Below are 24592 nucleotides of genomic sequence, written 5' to 3' on the forward strand. Positions count from 1 at the left end.
ACAGACAGGGGCGCCTGTGTCCTGGGGGGCCACGGAAGCAGGCCTTCTACCCAGGCGTGTCTGCACCTGGGGTGGGGCTTGGAGTTTCCCCGGAGGGTTGAAGGAAGCTGGCTCAGGCCTGGGGCTGGTGCCTGCGAGATTGGCGACATGTTTGATCATTCACTGCTTCAGGCAACCACCCAAACAGCTCCATACGGGTGTCTGGGAAAGTGCAAGGCCCCGGCTGCGGCCCAAGCCCAGGGAAAACAGGGCTCTCTGTTTCTCAATCAGGACAAAGAAAAGTGGAGTGAGCTGGGGGCCCTACCCTGGGCCACCATCCCTGGAAGGATTAAGGAGTAATTAGTGTGGATTCAAACAATAGTATGGATGGGTTCTTAAACCCACAGCTCTTAGCAAAAATATAAGAAACAGAAAGATGTAAAAACACAATATCATTTACAGACATTAAAAATCCTACCAGGCAAAACAATGCTCATTTTGGAAAAAGAGCAATATCAGAATGATTGCCTATAGAGAGGCGCACACAGTAGCCACAACTGTGATCCCAGTGACTCAGGAGGCTGAGGCAGGAGGACTTCGAGTTCAAGGCCAGCCTCAGTGACTTAGTGAGATTCTGTCTCAAAATGAAATAAAAAGGGCTGGGGACGTAGCTCAGTGGTAGAGCACCCCTGGGTTCAATCCCCAGGACCAAAAAGATGTTGCTAGTATAGGATGGGGGTGAGAGTGGATAGATAGGAAAGTAAAAGGAATGAGATGACGTGGGGAAAACGTGCCAGCCTGACGCGTCCCCTGATCTCCATTACCCTCTTCCTTTCCTGCCTTCACCCCGTGCAAATCCCCCTCAGGTATGTCACCGTCACTGTGTACCAAGACCAGCACTCAGAGGTACACAGGATAGTCGTGAGCTCCCCTCCCCTCACCCCTGCCTCATCTGGCCTTTGCTAGAGTGTGAATCTGGAGGCTCACCAGAGGCCCGTGTGTTGAAGATGTGGTCCCAGCCAGTGGTACTATTGGGAGCGGTTGGAACCTTCCAGAGATGGGGCCTGATCGAGGTCTTAAGTCACTGGGGGTGTGTCCTGAAAGGAATCGTGGGGCCCTGGTCTCTTCCTCTTTCTCTTTTGTTTCCCAACCATGGGGAGAAGACTCCCTCTGCCATACATCCCCACCATGATGTATGGTGCCACCACAGACCCCAGAACAACAGGGCCAACTGACCATGGGCAGAAATAGCCCAAATCCCAAGACCAAAGAAGTATTTTCTCTTTTGAAGTTAATTATTTCAGGTATTTTGATGCAGTAACAGAAAACTGACTAATACAGCATACAGATATTATTTTTATGGCTCCATAATTGTCCAGCCAGAAAAGGGGAAATCATTCTTTTTTACGGAGAAGTGAGAGATTCTTAAGTTTCCACTGATAACATCACTGTACAGCTTTAGCAGGATATCGATAAGATTTCTCTGGACTTTCTCCCAGCCCCACATAGGGTGATATTATGAATTTCATGGGTCCCTTTCTCTAAAAACAAAAGAGCAAAACTTATATTTTATGACTGCATTGGCTCAAAGATAAGCATAACCCAGGGTGAATGCATAATCATAATTATATATTCATTATTATTCCAGGAGGTTTTTTTCCTTCTGATTTGCATGCGTGGGGCTGGGGATTGAACTCGGGGCCTTGCAAAGGCTAGACAAGGGCTTTATCAATGAGCTACAAACCCAGACCCTCTTCTGAATTTTTGAAGAAATGCAAATTAAAAATTGTTATGGGCTTCTAATTAAACAGATGAGCTTTTCTTGTCCCAGGAGATAATCCACTAAATCAGAGACCCAGTCTGAGACCTAGTCCTAGAACCCGGGACTCGGGTAGCACGGCTCTGTGGCCCCACAGGAGCAGCCACCCCAGGCCCACACTGGCGAAGGCCACAGTCCCCCTGTGGTGGAATAGAGGACTCTGACAAATGTTTAACAATTGGCTTCCTGAGAGAAAAAGCCCTGGTCTGTAGCATTTACAATTTCCAGGGTGTAAATAACCCCACAGCCAGTTGAAAGCTATTGCCTGGCATCACTGAGCAGAAGTTAGGAAGAGACGCAAATTAGTTCACTATTATGCAGTTTTTCCATTGTACAGAAACAACAACCATAAACCACCTCAAGAACACAGATAAATGTGAAATAGAGGAAAATAATTAGGGGATGATGGGTTTTATGTATTTATTACTTTGCAAAAATGTCATTAGTTCCCTGTAGATTTTTATTACTTTATTTTTAATAAATGTTTAAAGAGCCGTTTGACAATGGGCTCATAAAGATTTCTAAAGCTCTTGCCCACTGATATCTGCTCTACCAGCAGCACCATGGCTGACAGACCGGGGCAACCCCAGAAGACTACATTTCCCAGAAGGCCCCTCTTCCAGGACCTGCCCTCAGCAGTTACCACGGAGACCACTAACAGTAAGGCTTCCCTGCTGACAGGGTAAGGAGGGAGCAGGGTGCCAGAGGTGGCTGCACCCTTCCTGGCTGGGAGAAAAGGGACATGGGGTAAAAGGCTTCTTCTGCCTGGGGCCCTCTGGCCTTGGTCTTTCTGGGGAAGTTTTGGGGGGTATGTGTGTATTTGGTGGGGAGGGAGAGGTTGCTGCTGGGGATGGGGTGCAGGGAAGGGCCTGTCTTTGAAGCAGCCCTGCCCTCCTCACCCTGGGCTGTGGCTGAGGGCCGGCTCATGAGGCCCTGAAATGCATGGGTTTCAGAGCCAGAAATATGTGGGTTCAAATCCCAGATCTGGCACTTCTGGTTGTGACCTTGTGCAATTCCACTCAGTCTCCCTAAGCCTTGGTCTTGTCATCTGCAGAGTGGGTCTCAGAAGAGTGTCTGCCTCAAGGTGTCACTTGAGAATAAATGAGATTGTTTCCATTCAACCCTTAGCCCAGGGCCTGGTCCTCAAGAGGGGTTCAGTAAGTGAACTGCGCTCATCCGCTCTGTCCCCAAGAGGCAGACAAATGCATCTGATGACCCTGTCATGCTGCTCGACTGGAGGTTTCTCCCTAGAGAACTGGGGTCCTGACGGGCCTGCTGGGCACGAGGCGTCAGCTCGGTTGACCCACGGGGGCTCAGGCAGGACACCCTCAGCATTCAGGCCTTGCTGAGTCCAGGGACAGACATAGAATGTCAGGATGGAATGGAAAATTCTGTCCATCTCCCCTTTTTATTGCAGAGGGGAAACTGAGGTCCAGAAAGGGGCAGGGAGTGGCCCAAGGGCTCAGCAGGGGCTGCTGGCAGGCTCAGTCCTGGCTGGCAGCCAGTGACTGTCCTCCCCAGGAGGCCCGGGTGACCTGGGTGGGGGTGCAGAGTGGGGGGGGCGGGCGGCCTTCACCTCCAGGTCCCCTGTCCGTGGCAGTGCTGGGATGGAATGCAGAGCCTCGCGTGCTGGGGAAGGCTCTCCCACTCAGCCACGTCTCCATCCCACCCTCCTGGTCCCTTTTGTCCTGTCTGTCTTGGCTCTGCTCCAGGGGGTGAGGACAAATCTGGGGGACCCCACTCTCAGTCCTCCCGACTCCCTGGCCCCTCGCCTTTCCAGTGGGTCTGTTTTCCTGTGGTCTGGACCTGTGCCCTGTTTGCTGTAAAGGGAGCAGGTCTTAGAGGTGGGTGGTGGAAAGGCCTGGGCTGGGAGGGGGGGGGACTGCTGGGTCAGCAGGGGTGGCATTGGGTGGCCTGTGACCAGGACCACCGCAGAGGCTGAGTTTCCACGTGCCCTGGGGTCTGAGGTGGCACTCAGGACTCTGCAGCCTCTTTGGGGCCCCCGCTCACCTGTCTCCTCTCGGCCGTCCTTCGCGGGCGGCTTGGCCCTCACGTGGGTCACTCATGGCCATGGGCTGGCCCTCGCCCCCTGCTCCACACGCAGGTGCCAGGCAGAGAGTGGGGAGAGGACCAGGGTCTGGGCCCACTGGGCCCTTTACCCTCTCCCTCAGCATTCTGCCCCCACCTCCCTGTCCAGAACTGGGTCACACCCAGGCCACCGATGGCTGCCAGAGAGTCTGGGAAGCTGGACCTTTCCAACCAGCCCGGTTTGAAATTGAGGTCCTGCCATTGGAAGCTGGGACTGGGTCTTCGGGAGTGACCGCAGTCCACGGGAGCCCAGGCCAGGCTCTCCTGGGGCAGCTGGGCATGTGTGGCCCCTCAGTGTGGGTAACAGGAGGAGCGTCCTCTGGGTGGCGTTACCCCTGACCTTCGGAGGCAGCCCTGCCCTGGAACTCTCGGTGCCTGGGTTTCCAGTTTGATGAGACGAAGCCTCGTTCACCTGCTGCCTTTCTGTTTGGTCCTAGTCTCTGTCACCTTCCTATCGTGACTTGTGTTTAAGCCAACTCACTTACTGGATTTTACGAATATCTATTTAAACGGGAAACGTTAGAGCATGCCATCATCCCGCAGCGTGGGCATCGCCTGCTTGAAATCATCCAGATAAACATGGAACAGCAGCGAGGCCAGGGGAGGTGTTTTGGGCCACGGCTCCTGCCCTGTCCAGGGCTCCCAGCCTGAGGCTGCCTTGTCTCTTTTTTAAAGTGTCAGGAGTTGCTGTCCCTAGGAGTTGCTGTCCCCGCTAGCACCACACAGTCTTTCTCCTGGATTGAAGGAGAGGGTAAGAGGGACTCACTTCCCTGAGGGAGTGGAACCGCGTTGGGGTCTCCAGGGCCTCCCGGGCCTGCACCTGGGCCGATCCCAACACATCCTCCCCCTCCAGTCGGCCGGGGACCCCCAGAATGGAGGTCCTGACGGAGACAATAGAGGAGGATGAGGCGGCCGAGTGGGAGGAGGCGGCCGAGCAGCCTGAGAGGTCTGAGAAGACGAGGCCAGCCGAGGCCCAGAAGGAGGAGACCACCCTGTCGCCCGAGATGCTCAGAGACCTGGAGAGGAAGCTGTCGGAGATCGAGGTCCCCACCCCGGCGGATCACGGGTGAGTGTGTCGGGGTGGGGACTTCTGACCCAGCAGCAGCCCTGGGCACAGGCAGACGGGGACTGCCGCAGGAAGGGCCAAGCTGTGTGACCTTGGACAAGTCACTCAGTCTCTCTGTGCCTCCGTCTCCTTTAACAAGGGCAGGTGCTAACCATGGTGCCGGCCCTGGGTAGTTAGTTGTGAGGTTTAAATGAGGAAGGGGAAAGCCCAGGGCAGCTTGCATGGATCCCCCTGAGGCCCAGGAGAAGCCCCTCCGACTGAACGCCAGCCCGGTCACGACACAGGGCCTCCTTCTCCACGGACGCGGACACCATCGACATCTCCAAGCTGCCCTTCACCTACAAAAGCAACACGCCCAGGGAGAGGCTCCTGCTGCAGGTGGCGGACAACTTCTCCCGCCAGTACAGCCACCTGTGCCCCGACCGCATGCCCCTCTTCCTGCACCCCCTGAATGAGTGCCAAGTGCCCGTAAGTCCCCGAGGGCAGGGCCGGGGTCTGGGGCCCAGGGCAGCGAGAGGTGGGCGGGTCCTCCAGGGTCTGGGGGCCCCAGCACAGAGCTCCTGTGGGCGGGGTCTCTAGTCCCAGGGCCGGCTCTGGAGCGCAGTGGCCTGCAGCTTGCAGGCCGGGCCCTGGGCAGCCCGAGGCCTGGGGTGAGCAGGTCCCCCCAGAGGAGGGGGGAATCGGATTTGGGTGGGACACAAGGTGAACATCGCCTGGGGTCTGTGGGACCCGCTGGCCTGGCCGGATCACCCCTGGATGATGCCTTGCTCCTCTGTCTACAGCTGGAGAGAGCCAGGGAGGTGCTCAGGGTCTCAGGGCTGACAGGAAGGAGCTGTGGCTTGGGTCCTGGGGCCTGGCCTTGACCTCTTTCCCTGCCTCTCCCTGGGTGGGGACAGCCGCGGGACTGGGGACCTTCCTGAGCTCTGCCGGAACCTCTGTAGGCCCTGGGAGGAAACCTGGTCTCCCCCTTCAGCCCTACTTGCTGGGTCACTTCAGGCTGCTCACTTGGCCTCTCTGGGTCCCCTTTGGTGCCCCGGGGGTTGGAGAAAGGCATTCCCTCAGCCTTCCCAGTCCAGATGCGGAATAAGCTTGGGCCACCCCAGGGCCACCTGTGTGGGGGGCTCCTCCCGGCCACTGCGGGCTGGCCCGTGCCAGGCCTGGGCATCGCCTTCCCAGCAGGCCACCCGCCATGACTCGCCATCTCGGGGCTGCGGCCTGGCCTCCTGTGTGCTCTGGCCCCCAGTCACCCCAGGCACAGATCTCCCGGCCCCCCTGGGCCCGGCCCACGGAACGTGTCTCCACTTGCAGAAGTTCGTGAGCACGACCCTGCGGCCCACGCTGATGCCGTACCCCGACCTCTACAACTGGGACAGCTGTGCCCAGTTCGTCTCCGACTTCCTCACCATGGTGCCCCTGCCCGACCCCCTCAAGCCGGTAAGTGCCACTCCCGGGCTGCTTCCAGAGGCCCAGGAGGCCTAAGGCAGGAGGCCAGGCAGGGTCTGAGCGAAGGAGCCTCAGCCAGTCTCAGGCCACAGCTCCTCAGAGAGTCCCGAGGGGGAAGCAGGCCCAGAGAGGGACAGCCACTTGGCTGAGGGCGCACAGCAAGCTGGGTCTCCTGGCTTCTCCTTTGTCTCCTCTTCCTCTTTCTGCCTCAGAGTCTCCCTCTTCATGACTTTAGGAGGTACAGAGAGCAGTGGGGGTGCCCAGCTTCCCGGGACCCCGCGGCCCCATCTTTGGGCTTCTGACTAGTTGGGTCAGCTTCTCATTGAGAATGGGGCGAGGCAGGAAGGGTGCACCTGGGCTCGCTCCCTGCCCCGACGGGGGCTGTGGCGTGGGGCGGAGGAGGGCAGCGGTGCCCGGCCGTGCTGACCGGCTGGCGGTGGGCAGCCCACCCACCTGTACTCCTCCACCACGGTGCTCAAGTGCCAGAAGGGCAACTGCTTCGACTTCAGCACGCTGCTGTGCTCCATGCTGCTGGGCGCCGGCTACGACGCCTACTGCGTCCACGGCTACGGCTCCTGGGACCTGTGCCACATGGACCTCACGCGGGAGGTGTGCCCGCTCACCGTGAAGCCCCAGGAGGTACGCCCGGCGCCGGCGGCCGTGACATCCCGGGTGTGCCTTCCCGGGACCGTGATGCCCTCCTTAGAGAGCGCGTCCTGCCCGGGCACAAGGACACGGCTCCATCGCCAAGCCCCTAGCTCCCGGAGCCACTCGTCACTTCTCTGTCCTTAGCACCCAACTCTCCAAACCCACGGTCCCTTCCCACTTGTCTTCACCCCGTTCAGGCCACTGTGTTCCCGCTGGGGACATTCTTTGAATGCCACATGGTTTCCATCTTGGGTCATTAGTAGAAATCCGGCCAGTCGATGGCACAGGGGGAAACCGGGACCACAGGCCTGGCTCTCACCACTCCCCCCTCGGCTAAAGAGGCCTCTAGTAACTAGACAAACAACAGCAGGAACCACACTCAGCCCCGCCCCGGGGTGCGACTCCATTCTGTGTCTGTTGACTGATCCGCCACAATGGAGGGCGCCAGGAGAAGGGCCCTGAAGTGAATCTCCATGATCAGAATCTCAGCGGCCTCTCTCTGCGCTGGGAATCTAGTCCTCCTCCAGACAGAAGGTGCTTTAGGTGACCCGGGTGACCAGGGTGGAGCCTCCAAGGTCGTCTGCCACTCAGGGATGGGACCTGGGGTCCGAGGGGTCCAGCATGATGCTGGGTACCTGGGCCACACCTGGGGGAGCACCCGGAGGGTCCCAGGCTCTGCTGAAGGAGGCTGGAGCGTGGAGCTTGCCTTCAAAGGCCTCTGAGCCCACTGATGGGCCTCTCGCCTTGGCCAGGAGTTTTTTTTTGTTTTTTAAATATATTTTTTAGTTGTTGATGGACCTTTATTTTTTTGATTTTTATATGGTGCTGAGGATTGAACCCAGTGACTCACACACGCTAGGCCAGTGCTCTACCATGAGCTGCCGTCCAAGCCCCAGATTTTAATCATCAAAATTATATCAATCAATAACAGAGAGAGAGAACTTTCCGGTCTCTGCCACCTCCCTGTCGTTGATGTGGCTGCTCCTCTCAGTAGCCCCGTGGGACGGGTGTGATCACTGTCATTTCAGAGATGAGTCTGTTGGGACCAACAGGGAGGTGAAGCAATGTGGGGGAGCCCCACGGCCGGTGGGTGGAGACCAGCGCTGCACCGGGGGCTGCCTGCCTCCAACCCCTGCGGGGTCCCTCTTTATTCCCCAGACTGTCTCAGGAACTGCCACAGCCCTGCACTGTCCCTGCACTGTCCCTGCACTGTCCCTGCACTGTCGGTGGCTGGGACACTTCTTATCTCCTAGCACACGCTTACACACACACACACACACACATGTTCACACACATATGCCACACCCTCACACCTGCATGCACACAGACAGCTGCACCAGTATGCATGCGCTCTCACCCTCGCACAGGCGAATGTATGCACACGTGCGTGCACAGCCTTGTCTTTTCCTTCTTGGGCTGGCAAACTCGCACTTTGAGTCAACACGAGAAGCCCTCTAATGATAAGATACTTCCCCACCTTCTAGATCAGATCCAGGTCACGCTAGGCCGGGCCGTGGGTGGGGAAAAGGAGAGGCTCCCACCCCTCAGCTCCTGCCCTGACGGCAGCAGGGTTGCAAGTTCAAGGCCAGCCTGGGCCACTTGGCGAGACACTAACAGGGACGGGGATGGAGAGAACCCCGGGGTCCAACCGCCAGCACAGACCGTGGGAGAGAGGAAGGGAGGGAGGGAGAAAGAGGAAAGAGAACGAGGAAGAGGAAACGAGAACGAGGCAGGAAGTGGAGAGACGGGGCAGGACCACACTCCTCTCAGGACACACCCCAGAGACCTACCATCCCTTCTCCAGGCCCCTGTCATTTCAGAGATGAGTCTGTTGGGACCAACAGGGAGGTGAAGCAATGTGGGGGAGCCCCACGGCTGGTGGGTAGAGACCAGGGCCGCACCGGTTCCACCATGGTTCCACCATGTCCCAAAGCACCACGGGTTGGTGACCAAGCCTTTAACACATGAGGCCTTGGGGGACATTTCAGACCCAAGGTAGAGCACCCCTCAGTCACCATCTGATAAAATGTTCACCCCCCTTTGACTCGTGCATCCTTTCGAAATGTGGATCGTTGGTTTGTGAGATTAATTTTTCCTTCCTTCCTTCCTTCCTTCCTTCCTTCCTTCCTTCCTTCCTTCCTTCCTTCCTTCCTTCCTGTCTCTCTCTCTCTCTCTCTTTCTGGGCGTGAACCCAGGGACATGCACACGCTAAGATCTCCCACTGAGCTACATCCTCGGCCTCTGAATTCTTTTTTAAAAAAACTTCGTCTTGAAGAGCGGAATGGGTGCCCGTCTTCAACACCCAGCTCCGTGAACCCCCCTTGTCCCCTGCACCCAGATCCAGAAAGAGAACGTGCCCGCGCCCCGGGAAGCCCTGTGTCCAGTTCCTGGTCCCCCTACCCCGCGCACTTTCCTCTCTACTTCTCAGAAGGAGCGGGGAGGAGGTTCCTGGGGCTCTCACCACTTTACAGAAGAGCTGAGACCCCCCCAGGTTCCCAGAGCTGGAGCCGTGGCTCCCCCTGCTCTGAGGGCCACAAGACCCAGAGCCAGAGGGACAACTGTGAGCCCTGGTCGCAGGGCCAGGGGCTGAGGACCTGGGGCCAGAGCAGAGTGTGTGTGTGTGTGTGTGTGTGAGTGTGTGTAAGTGTGTGTGTGTGTGTGAGTGTGTGTGTGTGTGAGTGTGTGTGTGTGAGTGTGTGTGTGTGAGTGTGTGTGTGTGAGTGTGTGTGTGAGTGTGTGTGTGAGTGTGTGTGAGTGTGTGTGTGTGTGTGAGTGTGTGTGTGAGTGTGTGTGTGTGTGAGTGTGAGTGTGTGTGTGAGTGTGTGTGTGAGTGTGTGTGTGTGAGTGTGTGTGAGTGTGTGTGTGAGTGTGTGTGTGAGTGTGAGTGTGTGTGAGTGTGTGTGTGTGAGTGTGTGTGTGTGCGTGTGTGTGTGTGTGAGTGTGAGTGTGTGTGAGTGTGTGTGTGTGTGAGTGTGTGTGAGTGTGTGTGTGTAAGAGACAGAGAGAAGGATGCACGTCAGGGCTGCTGACTCTGCCTCTCTCCTGCGTGACAGACGGTCAAGAAGGAGGAGAAGGCGCCCCCTAAGAAGTACGCCATCAAACCCCCCCGGGACCTGACCAGCCGCTTTGAGCAGGAGCAGGAGGAAAAGAGGCAGCAGGAGATCAGAGACCAGGAGGAGAAGCTGCGCAAAGAGGCCGAGGAGCGGCTCCTGGTGGGTCCCTTCAGCTGGTAAACCCTGAGAGAGCGACAGAGCCCAGTTGGTGAGCCACGGATTCAGTGGGGTCCTTCCATTTTGTCATTAAAACACGGAGCTTGCTGGGGACGGTGGCGCCTGTAATCCCAGCAGCTCCGGAGGCTGAGGCAGGAGGATTGAAAGGTCAAGGCCAGCCTCAGCAACTTAGCACTGCCCTAAGCCATTCAGTGAGACCCTGTCTTTAAATAAAAATATAAAAAAGGACTGGGGATGTGGCTCTGTGGTTAAGCACCCCTGGGTTCAATCCCTGAAACTGGGGTGGAGGGGACCCCATCTTCTGCCTGTTCCCCAGCCCCAGGGAGAAGTCTAGACCCCCAGCTCCTCTTCCCACCCTACTGCTCAGTGGCCACCCATCTTTCTCATGCAGGAAGAAACAAAGGTGAAGCCTGACTCCCTGCACGGCCTGCGGGTGCACTCCTGGGTCCTGGTGCTCTCGGGGAAGCGCGAGGTGCCTGAGACCTTCTTCATCGACGCGCTCTCGGGGCGCAGCTACAGCCCCCAGGACGAGCACTTCCTGGGCATTGAGAGCATCTGGAACCACAAGAACTACTGGGTGAACATGCAGGACTGCTGGAACTGCTGCAAGGTGACCCCCGGGGCAGGACCCCCATGCGTGGCCGGCACAGCCTGCAAGAAGGCTCTCCCCACCCCTGGGCTCCCACAGCCCATGCTCCTGCCATTGTGCCCGTCAGCTTTCCAACAATATGACAAAATACATGAGATAAAAAACATTTCAAGGAGGAAAGATTTATTTTGGCTCATGGTTTCAGAAGTTTCAGTTGATGGTGGCCAGGCCCCGTAGCTTGGGGCCTGCAGTGGCACAGCACATAATGGCAGGAGTGTGTGACATCTGTTCTCCTCCAAAGGAGGCAGGTGCTCGAAGTGGTGCCGCTTGCCTGTAGTCCCAGCGACTCTAGAGGCTGGGGCAGGAGGATTGCAAGATGGAGGCCAGCTTCAGCAACTTGGCAAGACCCTGTCTCAAAATGACAAGAAGGGCTGAGGATGAAGCTCAGTGGATCAGAGCCCATGGTTCCATCCCTGGGTTCAACCCCTAGCAAGACACACAGACGCAGCGGGGAGAGAGAGAGAGAGAGAGAGAGAGAGAGAGAGAGAGAGAGAGAGAGAGAGAGGAAGGAGAGAGGAGAAGGGGCCACATCCCTTTCCAGGGCACTCTCCCCAGTGACCTAACTTCCTTCCACGGGGACCAAGCCTTTAACACACCAGGCCTTGGGGACATTCAGACCCTGACCAGAGCACCCGTCAGTAGCCATTCTGATAAAATCATCATCTCCCTTTTGACTCCTGCATCCTTTTTAAAAAAAAAAAAAATATATTTATTTATTTTTTAGGTTTAGGTGGACATAATATCCTTATTTTATATTTATGTGGTGCTAAGGATCAAACTCAGTGCCTCATGCATGCTAGGCGAGCACGCTACCTCTGAGCCACAACCCCAGTCCCTCCTGCATCCTTTTGAAATGTGTGATTCACTTTCTTTCGTGTGTGTGCATGTGTGTGGTGCTAGGGATTGGATCCAGGGCCCTGCACAGGCGAAGCATGTAGCACTGAGCTACATTCCCAGCCCCTGGATATTTTCAGACTCTTAAAGTAGAGCAGAATGTGTCCTCCTCTTCAATGTGGAACTCCATGAGCTCCCATCGACAGAGCCCTGGTCCCCTGCACCCAGATCAACAAAAAGAACACTGCCCACACCCCAGGGAGCCCTGTGTCCAGGGACTACTTCCCCATAAATGAATGCATATATTATGTAAGTGGCACTGATACACACACACACACACACACACACACACACACACGAGTGTGCAGAGGAGGGCAACATCCTAGGTGTACATCTCATTGAATTATCGCACCCTGAACACTCCTGCATAATCGGGACCAGCGTCTCAGAAGCCCCCTTCCTCTCCTCTCCTCTCCTGGTCACTAATTTTTCCACCCTCCAGCTCCATGGTACAGCATTTGCTTAACGTTTATGAGGCCCTGGGTTCGATCCCCAGCAAGGAAAAAAAGAAGTTCATGCAAACCAACAGCCCACATTCCAAAAGGAGGCACAGATCAAAAGGGAGACGATGCTCTTGCGGGCATGGTGATTGACGGGTCGGGCGGTGGGCTGCGGGGACTCGGCCATGGTGGGGTTGGGGTGGATGAGCCCCCCTTGATTTCAAACGACACCCATTAGTGTCGCCTGACTTTGGACTGGGTGTCCTTGAGTCCTGCCGCGTCTGCTCTTCATGCCTGGAGTCTTCCCCCCTGGTTTTGTTTGTGAGGTCATCGTTAGTGTGTGCAGCTGTGGCTTGTTAGTTCTCATTTGTCTTATGGGTTTGTCATCCCCCGAGCACACAACATCTTATTTTTCCGTGCTTGAGTTTCACATTTAGATCATTTTCAGTTTGGAAATATTTGAGACAGGGTTGCTCTGAATATTTTCCGACCCGCGTTTCGGTGAACATACGTACCACTTCAGTTGGCTGAACACACAGGAGTGGGGCTGCTGGGTGACAGGAGGCGCGTGTTCGGGGGTAGTTGATTCTGCCCATTTTACCAAAATGACCGCACAGATTCCGCTGTCCCCAGCAGCGCAGGAGGGTTCCAGGAGTTCCCCCGACATAAGTCCTGATCCTGGGTATTTCCTGTGCTGCTCCCTTTGGCTGTTCTAGAACGGTCCTGCATTTACCAAATGCATTTGATATTTTTCCAACTACCTCATACCCAGCAAGTTCTAAACCTGCTTATTAATTTAACATGAATCTGTAGAGACGACTGGGAAGCAGTGGAACTGCAGGGGGAGGACCTCGATGCGGGAGCAGGTGTGGGGGGGTGTCACAGCCTGGAGAGGGCTTCATGTCCCTGGCTCCCCACTTCCTGCTCCTCCCTTTCTCACACCCTCCCTGCCCCTTTCCCCCACCCTGTCTCTGCCTCGGAGCCAGCCCACCGTGGACAGAACCTTCTGGAACCCACAGAAATCCTTCGCCCTCTGAGTTGATTTTCTCAGAGGTGACAGGTGACTGACGCAGAAGGCCAGCACATGACCTCGTTAACCCTTAGCAGGAGCCAGACCCTTTCTTAGTTTTTCTGTTTCCTGCTCAGCACTGAAACAAAAGTTTCCATCGGAGGCTGTTGTCTGCCTCCAACTCCACGATCCCTCACCCCTTACAGTCCCACGTCCCCAAGTGACACCTGTTCCCTCGTGGGAGAATTTCCTGGGTCTCCCTTCCCAGGAGTGGGATCGCTGAGTCCAGGGGTTTGTTTGTGTGTCATTGAGCTGGGGTCTGGGGTGAAGCTGAAGTGGCCAAACCATTTCAGCCCATCTCCCTCCGAGGTCCTCCCACCCCTGGACGCCACCCCCACTTCTGTTCTGCCGGCTGGGGAGGGCGGAGGGGGGCTGCGCTCCTTCCCACTTCTCTGTTGGACGGACTTTGGGGTCTCAGGTCCTTTTGAACTTTTTGATTTCCTCTTCTGTAAATTGTTCACTTCCATTCTTCCCCCTTTTCTGTTGTTGCTGTTTATTATCGATGATCACGAGTCCCTTATGTATTCTGGATACCAATCACAGGTCACTCTTAGACATTACCGACGCCATCTTCCATTCGGCCACCTGTCTGTCCACTTTGCGCGTGGCCTCCTTTCTTGAGCGTGCGTCTTTCATTTTGATACAGCGGGGTGACGTGAGGAGTGTGGGGTGGCCTCGCAGAGCGGCCCGGAGCTGCCCAGTCCCCCCTGCTGTCCTCTGGGAGCAGCTGTTCCCGTGTCCCCAGGGAGCAGGGGGAGGCCTGGGGCCGTGGCTCACTGGCTGATTCCCTTCCCTCATCAGGATTTGATCTTTGACCTGGGAGACCCTGTGAAGTGGGAGTACATGCTCCTGGGGACCGATAAGCCTCGCCTGTCCTTGACTGAGGAAGAGGATGAGGACTTTAACGATGAAGATGATGTGGAAGCGATGGTGAGTCTCAGCGGCCCGAGGCGAGGGGCGGGGGGGTGTGTGGGGAGAGCTTTGCACCCTGTCGCTCAGTTTCCCTAAGAGCATGAGTGTGCGTGGGGTGGGGTGGGGGGCACCAGGCCAGTGACAGCGTCTTCCAAGCAGAAGGGCCTGGGACAGGGCCCTTTAAGATGGACAAACTGAGGCCAGACACATTCAGTGAGCCTTCCGGGGACCCTCCCCAGGATTAGGGGAGGGCTGGGACTTGAACCCAGGTCTCCCGCCCCCTACAGTCTGCCCTGGTCAGGGCTCGTCCTCCTCCTTGGAGAGCTGCCCCTTGGTGCGGGGCCATAAGGCCTTTTCCAGCCCCGTGGAGCCCCAGGAGTCACTGTGGCCTTCTGTCCCCGTCAGTCTTCTAAGGTCACGGGCCCAGGACCTTCCCCAAGTCACCAGCCTCACCTCCCTGATCTTCCTTCAGGGGTCTTCCCGGAAGGTGTGCACGAGGCCCTGTATTTGGAGGTCAGGGGCCCGGGGCCTTCATGTTGGCTGGGACCTTGGGCGAACCTTCCAAGGTCAATAAAACCACTAAAACCCCCGGTTTCCTCACCTGTATGTTCAACGGGGAGAGTGAATCAAAGCCATATCCATAGGAAGAAAAATAAGTGCTCCAGTCGGCTAGGGCTGCGTGACAGATGGCACAGACCAGGAGCTTGAGAAACAGATGCTGTCTCCCCTTCTAGAGGCTGGAAGTCCAAGACCAAGGTGCCGGATCAGGGAGGTTTCTTTTCAGGTCTCTCCTGGGTTTGAAGAGAGCTTCTTCTCCCTGTGTTCTCACATGTCCTTCCCTTTGTATGAATCTGTCCTAAGCTCACTCGCTCTCTCTCTCTTTTTTTTTTGGTACCAGGATTGAACCCAGGGGCACTTGACCACCGAGCCCCGTCTCCAGTCCTATTTTGTATTTTATTTAGCAACAGAGTCTCACTGAGTTGTTTAGTGCCTTACTTTTCCTGAGGTTGGCTTTGAACTTGTGATCCTCCTGCCTCAGCCTCCCGAGCTGCTGGGATTTCAGGGATGAGCCAGCGTGCCCAGCTACCATTTAAACTTAATCACCTCTTTAAAGGCCTCATCTCCTTCCCACCGGCATTACCTGTTTCCCCACATCCTCGTCAGTACAGTAATTTCTGCTGTTCTGATTGTTGTAAAGTGGCATCTTGTTTAAATTTTACATTTCCTCCATTTTTTTTATCTTCTGTTTTTCTTTAGTCAGTCTTCATGTAGTTCTGCTGTCAGAATCCACCTCTAGTTCTGTCAAGTCTTTCTTCTTGACCAAATTTGATTCCTCCTTTCACCTTAACTTTATCTCCGTTGCTTTTTTGTGTTTATCTAAGATAAGCAACATCTTAAATATTTACTTGTTTTCAGTGTTTATTGTTTTCTGATAAAGTACTTAAAGATAGGGCTGGGGATGTGGCTCAAGCGGTAGCGCGCTCGCCTGGCATGCGCACGGCCCGGGTTCGATCCTCAGCACCACATACCAACAAAGATGTTGTGTCCGCCAAAAACTAAAAAATGAATATTAAAATTCTCTCTCTCTCTCTTTCTCTCTCTCTCTTTAAAAAAAAGGATTTTCTTTAGATACAAAAATTTCTCTAATTACTCTTTTAGACATATTCTGTAAATTTTGGCTGATGGTATTTTCATTTCTACTTATAACTTCTTTCATGATTTCTTCTTAACCCAAGGATTTATTTTTTAGATATTAAGTTGGCAGGTGTCTGAGTTTTTACAGTTTCTTTTTTCTTGCTTTCTTTTTGCGTTGCACCCTGGTCAGAGAACGTGATTGGCATGATGTTAAATGTTTTAGACTATCTCGGTGCTCTCTTTGTGGCCTGATATGTGGTCAGTTTAGTGATTGTCTGCATTTGCCCTTGAATGTCTATTGAGTGTCTGTATTGAGGACAAATTTCTCTACAGAATAGTATGTTTAATATTTAATAAAATATGTCTGTGTATTTTTTAAAAGACCTCATCTCCAAATACTGCCATATTCTGAGGTCCTGGGGCTAGGACTTCAACATGTGGGTTTTGGGTGGAACACAGAGCAGTACCCACAGCCACGGGCAGCACTCAGGCCCCACCAGGGCCATGCCAGGTTCTGTCATAGGTGAGGGACTTGAATTCACTCCTCTAAACCTTCCCAGCCACCCAGCGAGATGAGGTCAGGTTTCATCCTCCATACTGTTGCTCCCTTTCACATACAGAGTTGAAGGAACTTTCCCCAAGGGTCACAGAGCTGGGACTTGAACCTAAACAATCTGGCTCCAAAGTCAGAGTTTCATCAATGATTCTCCTACTTCCTGGTGCTGTGTGAGAATAAAATGAGCCACTGGTGGGACGTGCTGGGCACAGTGCTGGGCACAGTGCTGAGCCACGCGGGGCCCTGTGTGGAGTCATCTCTGGAGATGGGTGCGGGAGCCTCCCTGGTGCAGTGAATCCTGGGCACCAGCTCCCCCTGCTGGTCATGAGAGGTGGCGCAGCCCCTGCCCAGGGAGCCCGGCCTGGAGACCAGAGACCCTGTCATGGGACCAGACTCCTCCCTGGCCAGGGAGCCCCTGTCCCTGGCAGGCCTCTTAAGAGCACTCAGCTGTGGGTCCCCAGGAAAAATCCGAGCCTCCAGCCACAGCCCAGTCACCTAGATCCCTCAGAGACTCCTGCCGGTTCTCACTGCTGATTCTCCTATCATGTCCCCTGTGGAAAGTAACGATTAGATGACCAGGTGTCAGGTCTGAGCAATGTTCGTAGGATAAAAGTCATCAACTGAGAAAATCGTATCCGAGTTTCTGTAGCTGCCTAGTTCGAGGGCCATTTGTCTAGCCCAGGCCTTATTTCACAGAGTGGGAGAAAAGTCATCATGTCAGCAAGGTGGCGCTCCAGCACTTACACACATTGTCACCTAGTCCTCCCGAGTGGCTCAGCTTACAGTGAAGGACACTGAGGCTCAGAGTGGCTAAAGGACTTGCCCAGGACCCCTTAGTTGGTGTTAGATTGCAGTGTGTGTGTGTGTGTGTGTGTATGTGGTGTGTGTGTGGTGTGTGTGTGTGGCGGGGGCGGGTCTTGTGTGCTCCTGACACGAGCCGGTGGCTGCCTGAGCCTTGACCAGGACAGGCGGCCTGCAGGGCCCACGTCCTGTCCTAAGCCAGGCAGAAGCAGCGAGGGCTCCGTGCCCAGGGCTGGGTCCTCCTCAGCTTCTGTATCTTGGGTCATGCTCCTGGCCCCTGGTTCCCCAGGGAAGCTGAGGGACCACCCTGGCTTGGCTGCAGTGGGGGACAGGGACAGGGTCTTTGCGGTGACCTCTGCTGCAAGGCCCTCAGCACCACCACCTGCCCCCTCCTCTCCTTGCAGGGCAAGGAGGATGAGGACAAGAGCTTCAACATGCCGCCCTCGTGGGTGGAGCAGATTGAGATCACCCCAGAAGGTCTCTGCTGTTTGCGGGTTCACGCCCCCTCTCCAGAACCAGCCCCTGGGACTCTGGGGAGGTCTGAGCCACAGCTGGGCAGGGGCACTCTGCAGAGGCTGCCCGGCCTCCCCTATCCACCATGGCTCCCACCCTCCTTCCTTCCTGGCTCCGTGGCTCGGGGCATGACACCCACTGGTCCCTGAGACCCCAGGGGAGAGGGCCAGGGGCAGTGCCCGCAGGTGGTTGGGGAGGTGTCAGATCCTGGGAGGGGCAGGCAGAGAAGGCTGGAGGTGCCCTGTATCGTCACCTGATGACTGCTAGGTGCCCACCTGCAGGAGGACAGGTCATTCCAGCAGTTGGTGATGCTAGGGAGGTTGTCACGGGGACCAGGGCAGGAGCCCCCGGCCCAGCCCAGGACAATGGACTGGAGGTGGGCAGACAGAACAGGGTCCAGAAACAGGGAACACTTGGGCCAAGTTATGAAGGGTCCAGAGTGAGCCCAGCAAGGCTGGGAGGGAACTGTGTCCCTGGCAGAGGGACCCGCCCCGCCCAGGGCCTGGCGGAGGGCATGGTGTGGCAGGGATGCAGACTCTCGTCTTTGGGGATCTGTGCTCTGCCTGGCTAAGAACGAGCACCGGCTGGAGCCAGTGCCTCCTGGAGTGGGCAGGGTGGTGGCCGCAGATGGAGGAGTGCCCCTAGGTGGTGGCCCTCCTGCTCTCAGTCTAGAATGCTGTATCCACAGAGTTTGAGACCCGCTGTCCCAATGGGAAGAAGGTGCTGCACTACCAGAGGGCGCAGCTGGAGAAGTGGGCGCCGTACCTCAACCCCAACGGCCTGGTGTGCCGCCTCACCACCTACGAGGACCTGGAATGTAAGAGGCCACGCCAGCTGTGGGGGTGGGTGGGTGTCCCAGCGGGTCCCTCAACATGCCGTGTGGCCTGGGGCATGTCCCCTCTATGCTCACAGTGTGCATAGGCACCAGTGGACTCTGTGCGCTGGGAGTGGCGGGTTAGCAGCATGGAAGGCTGGCCCGGCTGCAGCCGGCACCCATCGGCCCCACAGGTACCCAGGTGCTGGAGATCAAGGAGTGGTACCAGAACCGCGGGGACAAGCTGGAGCTGAGGCACATCAACAAGAGCACAGGCCTGATCATCGACTACTTCAAGCCGGGCCACCCCCAGGCTCTGCGAGGTGCGTGGACCCCACTGCTGGGAGCCTGGGGCTTTGGGGAGGGGCCTTGTGCGTGCCTTGGAACAGCCTCCAGTTTTGGTGGCCAGCAACAGTCCCCGCCTCTCCCTCCCTAAGAAACCCGGCATGTGAGTGGTCGGGGGACGCTCAGAGCCCAAGGGAGCATGGCCAAGGCTCCTCTAGGGGGGTCAAAGCCAGGGCCGTGTGTCCAGTCAGTGGCTGGAATTGGGCAGAAATCCTGCCAACACACAGCGGGGGCCGAATTTAAAGGGGCTGAAGATGCTGAGCAACAAAGCCAAGTTCAACTTTTCTGGAGGACAGTTGGGCAGAATATATTAATAATATTTTTTTTATATTAATATACAGTTGGGCTAGAGGTGAAACTCAGGGGTAGGGCATGTGCTTAGCATGAGCAAGGACCCAAGTTCAATCCTGAGCACCAAAACAATAATAATAATAATTAATAATAGTCAAAAACTTCTTGACTCAGCGATTCCACTGCTGAGAATTTGTTCTTAACAAATAATGGACAAAAACAAAACTGCACGGTGCAGAGGTTCATTATGATATTGTTTATAATTGCAAAAAAATTGGACACAGCCTAACTACCCAGCAATACAGGATCGGTGACATAACGCTCATCCATAATGGAGCGTTGTCTGCTTCCTGTGCCTGGGGTCCGGGTGCCCAGCCTAAGCTGGAGTTCCCGGCCCTCACCAGGCTCCCCCCCCCCCCCAGTGCACTCATACAAGTCCATGCAACCCGAGATGGACCGCGTCATGGAGTTTTATGAAACGGCCCGCGTGGATGGCCTGCTAAAGCGAGAGGAGACGCCCAAGACAATGACAGAATACTACCAAGGACGCCCAGACTTCCTCTCCTACCGCCACATCAACTTTGGGCCCAGGGTCAAGAAGCTCTCTCTGAACAGCACAGATTCGAACCCCCGACCCACGGTGGTAAGAGCTCGCTGGGCCTGGGCCGGGCTGCTTGCCCTCTGGCAGGCAGAGGTCGCCCGGGAAGGGGACAGCACTGGCTGTGGAGTGGCATCAGGCCCACGTTACTTCCAGGGCCAAGCATTTTACCACATGCACCACCCCCAGCCATCTGGCGCCACCGAGCCCTCAAGCCCTGGGCCAAGGCGGCATTTCTTTCCTCCTCCTTACAAAAAGCAACGTGGGACTAAACTCCTAGAAACTATGGGAACAGAAACAGAAACGTAAAGGGAACATCTTGCAGCGAGCCCTCGATGCTGCTGTGGATCCGTGGGTTTGGTCTCTTTCTCATTTAACTGAGATCTGGGTGGGATAGGGGTCAGAATCCCGGGATCAACTGTTTCCCTTGAACTCGGCATTTTTCTCCAAGTCGTTACAATTTACTTGGCACCTGAGGGAGCTGGAGAGGGGTCCAGGTCCACGTGAGGCTGGAGTGGCCTGCCCTGAGAACTCTGTGGGCCACGAGTACCCTGTGTGGCCACCCAGAGGATCCAGACCCAGTGTGTCAGAGTCCCCTGTCCTGCCGCAGAGCGCCCGCGGAAACCCCTCCCTCTCACCCCCGCGTGTTCTGGCCTCACAGAAAATCACTGAGCGGTTCCACCGCAACCCCGAAAAGCCCGCGGACGAGGACGTGGCCGAGCGCGTGTTCCTGACCACGGAGGAGCGCATCCAGCTGCGCTACCACTGCCGCAGCGACCACATCACCGCCAACAAGCGCGAGTTCCTGCGGCGCACCGAGGTGGACAACAAGGGCAACAAAATCATCATGACCCCGGACATGTGCATCAGCTTCGAGGTGGGCTGCGGCCGCGGAGGGGGGTGCAGAAGGACCCGGGCCCCGGGTCCCCTTCCAGCAACTTGGGGGACCAGGATGGGCGCTTTCAAAGCCCACCTTGGAAATTCATCTCTGCCCTTGTGAAAATTAAAAGCTTCCATCTGGGGACCCTTCCCCTTGCAGCTCCCTGTAAATCTTCTCTTTTCCACCAAAATAGAACCCAGGAGGCCGAGAATGCTCCTCATGGTCCCCGCCCCCCCCTCCGCCCCCCAGTCAGAACAGATTCCAGTATGACTCCTGCCACCCATGCTGGAAGGGAGAAGGTTCTCATCTCCTCTGAGGATTTCACCGTCAGTAGTCAAATCCACACCCTCCTGGCATATCCCTCAGTCCCCCACATCTTCAATTCCTCTTCCATTACTATCTGTATATTTGTAAGTGAGGAAACAGATCCAGAGAGGTTCATCAACTTGCTCAAAGTCACACAGCTAGAAAGAGGCAGGAGTAGATTTGAACCAAGTGGTCCCACCATCCTCACCACGGCAGCCTCTCTCTCACGGTGGTGGTTCTGGTCCCAGGTGGAGCCCATGGAGCACACCAAGAAGCTTCTCTACCAGTATGAGACCATGGTGCAGCTAAAGAATGAGGAGAAGCTGTCCAAACATCAGGTCTGGGAGTCGGAGCTGGAGGTGAGTCCCCGTGGGAAGAGTGGGCTGGCGGGAGGCAGCCGGGGTCTTAGTCATGCCCTCCGTCACTTCCCATCTCAGGTGCTGGAGATCCTGAGGCTTCTGGAGGAGGAGGAAGAGGCGCACACGCTGACCATCTCCATCTACGACACCAAGCGCAACGAGAAGAGCAAGGAGTATCGGGAGGCCATGGTGAGCCGCCCTTCGTTGCCCAGGCCTGGGCTTTCCTGGACTCCCTGGCCGCCAGGGTGGTGAGGCCCATAGGGAGTCCGCCACGAGCACTCCAGGAGGGGTGAGGTTCTGATACTGTGAGTTCACCCTCGCCATGAGCTGACCCCATGAGTTGACCCCATGAGTCACCCCCAAAAACATCTGGTATCCAGGCCAGGTCTCCTCACCCAGGGGCTGTGCCCAAAGCCAAGGCCTGTGGTCACGGTGGAAGAATTAGGATGGCATGCCCACCTCCACCTAAGCTTTCTCCAAGTTGTGGCTGAGCTGGTAGCCCAGGGGGTAGCCGCTGGCCCCCCAGGTATTTAGCTCGCACTGCCAGGCTGCAAGGCCCAGCTTGGTTTTCAAAGCCAACTTCTAAATCCTCTTCACCACCCAAGTCCCAAGTGCAGATTTCTAAAAACAGTTTGGGCTTGGCGAGGCAGGACAGGGCATCAGATGACCGTTCTCAGATCCCCAGAGGAGAGCTCGGCCCCCATGTCTCCACCTTCACTGGTCACCCACGTAGGGCACAAGGGCCAGGGTGAAAGGGAAAAATGAAGGGTGCAGCTGGCATTCCCTATGTCATCGGTAAGCACCGCCCTTCATCCGTCAAGCATCTCCTGGATCCCAGGCACCAGGCCGTGTGCTTTATAGGTGTGATGGCATCTGAATCCTCGGAGGAGGAGCCTGAGGCTCAGGTAGAGACGTGAATTCACGTCGAGGATAGAACTGGATGTTACCCTTAAAGATGGCTACAAGAGACTGTCCCGTTTCAGAGGGGCAGGCACTGGGACCTGCCACCCTGCTGATAGAGCTGGTCAGGAGTCGGGGAAGGCTCTGCTCATCCAGCCGCCCCTCCCCGCCCCAGGAGCGGGTGCTGCTCGAGGAGCACATGCGGCAGGTGGAGACCCAGCTGGACTACCTGGCCCCATTCCTGGCCCAGCTGCCCCCGGGAGAGAAGCTGACGCGCTGGCAGGCCATGCACCTCAAGGAGGAGTGCCTCGGCGATTTCAAACAGAGGCTCATTGACAAGGCCAACCTCATCCAGGCCCGCTTCGAGAAGGTGGGCCAGGCCGCAGCAGGGAGGGGCCTTGGCATCCTCGTCCAGCCGGGGGCTCCCTGCCCAAACCTCATAGATGTGTGGGGGACCGACTGTGTCGGTGACACATTTCTGGATGGCTGACTGTTCCTGTCACTGGTTTACTGAATGGATGGGTGGATGGCAGATGGATGGGTGGGTGGCACATTATCATAACCAGTCCCTGACCCATTTCTGTTGGGTTGGCACACAGGCAGCACCTCGCTTACACAGAGCTCCACAAGGAGCAGGGAGAGGGGTCCCTCGTTTTGGAGACAAGGAATCAGAGGCTCTGAAAACCTTGTCCAGAGCCTCGGGGCCCTCTTGACCCTGCTCTGACCTCACGGATGTGACACAGCTCTAAACATGACCCCAGTCCTTCCACCCAAGACATCTCAGGGATCCCTGCCTCTGGCCCTCTGACTCTGTGGGCAGGGACAGTGGGGCCACCATCCGTGGGGCTGCCTGGTAACCAGGGGGATGGCAGCCCCGGGGAGGGTCCCCCTTCACCATCCCGCCTACTCGTTTTCCTGACCCTCAGGAGACCCAGGAGCTGCAGAAGAAGCAGCAGTGGTACCAGGAGAACCAGGTGACGCTGACCCCGGAGGACGAGGACTTGTACCTGAGTGACTGCTCTCAGGCCATGTTCCGCATCCGCATCCTGGAGCAGCGACTCAACCGGTGAGGGGGCAGGCCTGGAGGACCTGCGGGGCCGGGCCTCTGCTCCGTGGTCCCTCACCGCCTCCCTCTGTCCTCAGGCACAAGGAGCTGGCCCCACTCAAGTACCTGGCGCTGGAGGAGAAGCTCCTCAAGGACCCCCGCCTGGCGGAGCTGCTGAAAGTCTTCATTTGACATCCTCGCGGGGCCCTGCAAGGGCCAGGGGAGGGACACCTCGATGGCGCGAGCCCCTGCTCCCTGAGCAGGCTCATGCCCCTCTACTCAGGGCCTGGCCTCACTGCGGCCGGCCCCTCCTCACAGTTTCCTGAGAATAAACACTTTGAATTTGCCTTTGAACTCCAGGCTTCAGCCCTGTCCCTTTTCCTTACCTTTGGGTTAGTCAGCTTCTTGCTGCTGTGACAAAATACCTGAAGAAACGACTCAGAGGAGGGAACATTTATTTTGGCCCATGGTTTCAGTCCAGGGTGGGCAGGCTCCATAAATTGTGGGCCTCAGGGAGGGAGCCCAGCTGCTCACCCCACAGCAGCCAGGCAGTGGAAAGAGGGGTGACAAGGACAGGATATATGACACAAGGGCTCTCCTCTTGTGGCCCACTCCCTCCAACCAGGTCCCACCCCCTCCAGGTCCTACCACCTTTTGATCATCTGCTCAGCCACGAATCCCTCAGTGGATTGATCGACTATGAGGTCAGAGCCCTCATGACCAACCAGTCCCCAAGTCCCACCTCTGAACCCTGCTGCATCAGGGACCAAGCCTTAAAAACAAAAGCCTTTGGGGGACATTCCAAATCCAAACCATAAAACTTTTCCCTACGGCCTGGGACTGCTCCTTGGCTGCCTTCCTCTTCTGCTTCCTGCCCTCTGTTGGAATATCGGGGTCCCACAGCCACCTGCACACAGCTGGTTAGATCTCAACACGGTCAGGGTGGACCTGCTTACAAAGTGCGAATGGCAAGACCAAAGCCCATGCCCACGAACCAAGAGTCCGGGGACTCGACATTAGAGTGCAAAGGATTCCAGTTCCTCCTCTCACCATTCACCCGTCTGTGAAATGGGGACGCCACTGTTGCTTTAAATAAGACCTACAGAGCAGAGAGGGCTGGGAGTGGCACATAGCAAGCACTCACTAGGACAGCTTAAAAAATGGCCAAAACACACACACACACAGGAAAATGTTTTAAAACTCATTAGTCAACAGGAAAGTGAAACACCACTACACACCCACCAGCATGGGTTGAGTGTTGGTGGCATGAGAAGCACTGGACGGACTCTCATATAAACACCTTTCCTAGTGA

The 24592-nt window shown here is 56.2% G+C and overlaps 1 protein-coding gene across 1 annotated transcript; it reads left to right on the top strand.

Annotated features, from left to right (window-relative positions):
• The first annotated feature begins 2394 nt into the window (after positions 1 to 2394).
• On the top strand, positions 2395 to 23634 carry Drc7 (dynein regulatory complex subunit 7). The gene is made up of 19 exons (XM_013365726.3): positions 2395 to 2480; positions 4562 to 4637; positions 4740 to 4952; positions 5237 to 5420; positions 6261 to 6386; positions 6840 to 7034; positions 10097 to 10255; positions 10665 to 10883; positions 14127 to 14255; positions 17634 to 17706; positions 18431 to 18559; positions 18751 to 18879; positions 19615 to 19835; positions 20452 to 20667; positions 21225 to 21335; positions 21414 to 21524; positions 22411 to 22605; positions 23162 to 23301; positions 23379 to 23634. The coding sequence occupies exons 3-19, from the start codon at positions 4759 to 4761 to the stop codon at positions 23470 to 23472; spliced, it is 2625 nt and encodes an 874-aa protein (XP_013221180.2). The 5' UTR covers positions 2395 to 2480; positions 4562 to 4637; positions 4740 to 4758; the 3' UTR covers positions 23473 to 23634.
• Positions 23635 to 24592: the final 958 nt, after the last annotated feature.

The sequence above is a fragment of the Ictidomys tridecemlineatus genome, chromosome 15 (genome assembly GCF_052094955.1).
Source record: "Ictidomys tridecemlineatus isolate mIctTri1 chromosome 15, mIctTri1.hap1, whole genome shotgun sequence".
NCBI classification, from domain to species: Eukaryota; Metazoa; Chordata; class Mammalia; order Rodentia; family Sciuridae; genus Ictidomys; species Ictidomys tridecemlineatus.